Genomic DNA, 3,644 nt, shown 5'->3' with positions numbered 1-3,644 from the left:
ACTCACAAAGCTTTGCACATGCGCCAGAAGTGGCAAACATTTACGTTTGTTATAGGTTTTGGAAGTGGGTGTGAAAAAATGACTCAACAGCGCCACCTATGCATTATTAATTAATGGAGGCTTGAAAAACCACCTGCAGAAAACGCACTCTTTCATCTCTCTGACACTTTAACCAACACTTGTACCAGTTTTGCACATTTACACCAGACACATTCTAACAAACACTCTATATCTCTAAATAAAAAACATTGCACATGCATCAAGTGTGCCTCACACAGGTGAGTGGGTTTGACAAACCACCTGTAGAAACGCACTTCTCTCCAGGTGCGGTTTGTTTATTAACTGATTTCGAGAGGATCACATGATTATGATTGACCACAGCTGGTCCTGCATTAGCTAACACATGATCCAGCAATCAGACGATTCCTAACTCACTAAATAACCATCTTCTTACCTCAGTATCTTCATCTTGAAGAATCCCTCTTTCCACCCCTACTCCTCATCCCTTTTCTTAGTGGTTAGCACTGTTGCCTCACAGCAAGAATGTCACTGGTTTAAGTCCTAACCAGGCCAGTCGACATTTCTGTGCAGCGTTTAAATGCTTTCCCCGTGCTCGCGTGGGTTTCCCCCGGGTTTCCCGGTTTCCTCCCACCATCCAATGAAATGCCACATAAGTGAATTGAGCAAACCAAATTGGCATAATAGATGAGCTCTTAAGCTGCCTTTCCACTGCACACGACATTTGGACACTACTGTCGGAGTACGCCCCCTTGTGGCAGTCGCACAGAATTTTCAGTGTTGTTTGCACCATGGGAGAGAAGGTAAATTCTCGTGGTGTCCGAAATAAAGTGCAAAAAGAGCCTTTATTCTCCGTGTGTTCACCATGATTGAATGGATGAATAAAGAAATACTAGAAACTCATAGACCCCTAAAATTTTGGAGGGAATGTGGAGACAACATAACAAAATCATATTCTTTATTACTCATTTAGGAATATAATTTTTTTTTAATATAGACCTATTTCTTATTTAAAAATTAACAAAACCTCATATTTCTCATCTCGCGCGCACAAACCTGCTTGGGCAACACTGAAATATAACACATTCGGTCTGCCGGTCGCATGCGGTCTAGTCGCAGGAGTTCAAATATTTCAACAGATCCGCAGCTCAATTCGGATCCGAATTTTCTGCGTACAGAGATGTTCTGAACTCCACGCAGCTCCCGGACCACTCTCAGTTGGAAATGAATGACTTCCGGTTTGTCGCTTGTCATTTGTTGTGTGCAGTGGAAATGAGGCTTTAGTCGGCAATATATCTCACCATAGCAATTCCTAATTTGCTATTAACCATAAATAAGCAGGGGAGTTCTCGAGACAAACCTGAGCCAGGGTTCATACAGTCATGGATAACCTGGAAAAGTCATAAAATTTTGACATGGCATTTTCCAGGACAGGAAAAGCTTAAGAAAAAGAGAATAAAACCCACAAAGTTTGCGAAAGTCATGAAAATTAGTTGAACTAATATCTGTATACTTGAATTAGGGCTGCATAATATTGGAAAAATCTGACATTACCTTATTTTGTATTTCTGTGAAGTATAGTGCAATGTGAATGCAATTTCACCAGATGATTTAACAGGTTTATTTGGATTGATTTGGGGATTTTGTAGGGAAATGAATCTCGAATAATATAAAACGCATAAATTACAAGCACAGATAAGTAAAATATAGTAAAGATAAAAGTGAATTAGTTTTCAGGTATTCACTAATCAGGTAAAATGCATGCAGATGATAAACTTTACTCCATTATGATTAAACTCTGTATTAAACTATAATCCCAACATTGCATATCCTTCGATGTGACTGTTGCGGATGCACACATTGTGATATCGATGCTGAAACGATCTATTGTGCAGCCCTAACTTGGATATAGGTTAGTTGTCTTTACTTCTTTTCTGTCCTTGGCTAAAACGTGCTCTCACATTGTTAGTGCTGTGTAAACATTGTCAAAACCAATTTTACATAAATATAAAAACAAATTTAAACAAAATATAGATCATCGCGTGTTTATGATATGCTGTAATAAATTTGAACATCATTGTTTTTCTTATTATTTACCATGTATATGTAGACATTACATGAAACATTACGTCATGAAAATGTACTTGAAAGTTTTGGAAAAGTCATGGAATATTTGTAGTAAAAATGTGTATGAATGAGGATACGTGCTTGCCCTTCATGCAGGAGGGAGCCCAGGGCTCGAGGATCTTCTAATCTCAGGGCTTTCTCCCAGGACAGTATGCTAAACATGCTTTATTATCAATCATCAGCTAAGTGTGAACTCTTGAAATAAAAAAAGCGTCCTCTGCCACCCCTCTAGCACTTCATTCTCTGAGACCATTTAAGTTCCTTTGTATAATTAGCACTTCTTCTGTGTATTGCCTCTTCTTGTTGAATCGCTGAATGCTTTCTCAGTTGCAAGTCAAAATGCATCTGCAAAATGACTGAATGTTAACCCTACTTCAGCGCATGTACAGTATGAATGGCACTGTGAGCTATTTTCTTTTAGCATTCACTGAAAATAAAAGCCAGCAATCTGCCTGTGATGTAATGCTCTGTGCTATTTCCCAATGATCTTCAATCTGGTGTTGTAACAGCTGATGTTGCTCTCTTGTTAAGCACCAGCTCTGCTGTTTAAGCCAAACAGGCTGATTAACAGTGTTGTGGTTCTCATTTGATACCATCTTTGTCTCCCTCTGCAGCAAACAGCGAGTACTACAACTTACTGATGAGCAGCGGCCTGGACAAGAGACGGGACGCTACTGTGTGCACACTGGAGGACCTGGAAGGATTTACCTCTGAACACACACTTAAAAACACGGTAAACCGCAGGACACATCCTCAGAAATATCACGTGCTACTGGACAGACTCACAAAAACACAATGCACTACAGGACATACAGTTGACATCAGAATTGTTCGCTCTCTTGTGCAGTTTTTAAATACTTAAATATTATTTTTAACAGAGCAGAGAATTTACACATAACACAATGGCTTGCCTAATTACCCTAACTTGCCTAATTAACCTAGTTAGTTCTTTAAGCTGTCACTTTAAGCTGAATATTAGTGTAATTCTGACTTCAACTGTATGTTCAAAAACACAGTACACCACAGCAAATGCTCCAAAATGAGGTACAAGTCAGAACACACACTCAAAACAAGGTAAATTACAGGACACATGCTTAAAAACATATTTTTGTCATTATATATGACAGCTTTTACCGCTGACAATCAGGCGTATGAACACATCACACAGCAAACTGATTATTTCCATACTCTTCACTGCGCTTACACCACCACAATGTAGAATGTACTGCTTTTTACCTGAACTTTTTGCTTTAACAAAGCAGTACTGCCTACATCGAACAGTCAAATTATATGTATATGTGGATATATGTTGATCGTGTATTATGTTTCAATCTTTATCTTGTGTGTGTATCTTACATATTGATTGTCTATTTGTGTGTGGAGTGTATTTAAACATGTATTGGCCTTGTAAAGTGTGTCATTTGTATTCTGCACTGTCTGGAGCCTGCAGCTCAGCTTTTCACTCATCATAGCACACGTGCTGTCGGTGATGTGATAAT

At 38.8% G+C, this 3,644-nt stretch overlaps 1 protein-coding gene across 1 annotated transcript in view; it reads left to right on the top strand.

Annotated features, from left to right (window-relative positions):
• Positions 1-3,054, top strand: part of per3 (period circadian clock 3) — a 20,191-nt gene extending 17,137 nt beyond the window's left edge. The window contains exon 5 of the mRNA XM_056468305.1: positions 2,760-3,054. Coding sequence (XP_056324280.1) covers positions 2,760-3,007 — 248 coding nt within the window. The 3' untranslated portion in view covers positions 3,008-3,054. The remainder of the gene's footprint in view (positions 1-2,759) is intronic.
• Positions 3,055-3,644: the final 590 nt, after the last annotated feature.

This window comes from Danio aesculapii, chromosome 11 (assembly GCF_903798145.1).
Source record: "Danio aesculapii chromosome 11, fDanAes4.1, whole genome shotgun sequence".
Lineage (NCBI taxonomy): Eukaryota > Metazoa > Chordata > Actinopteri > Cypriniformes > Danionidae > Danio > Danio aesculapii.
This window is presented reverse-complemented; position numbering and strand designations above follow the sequence as displayed.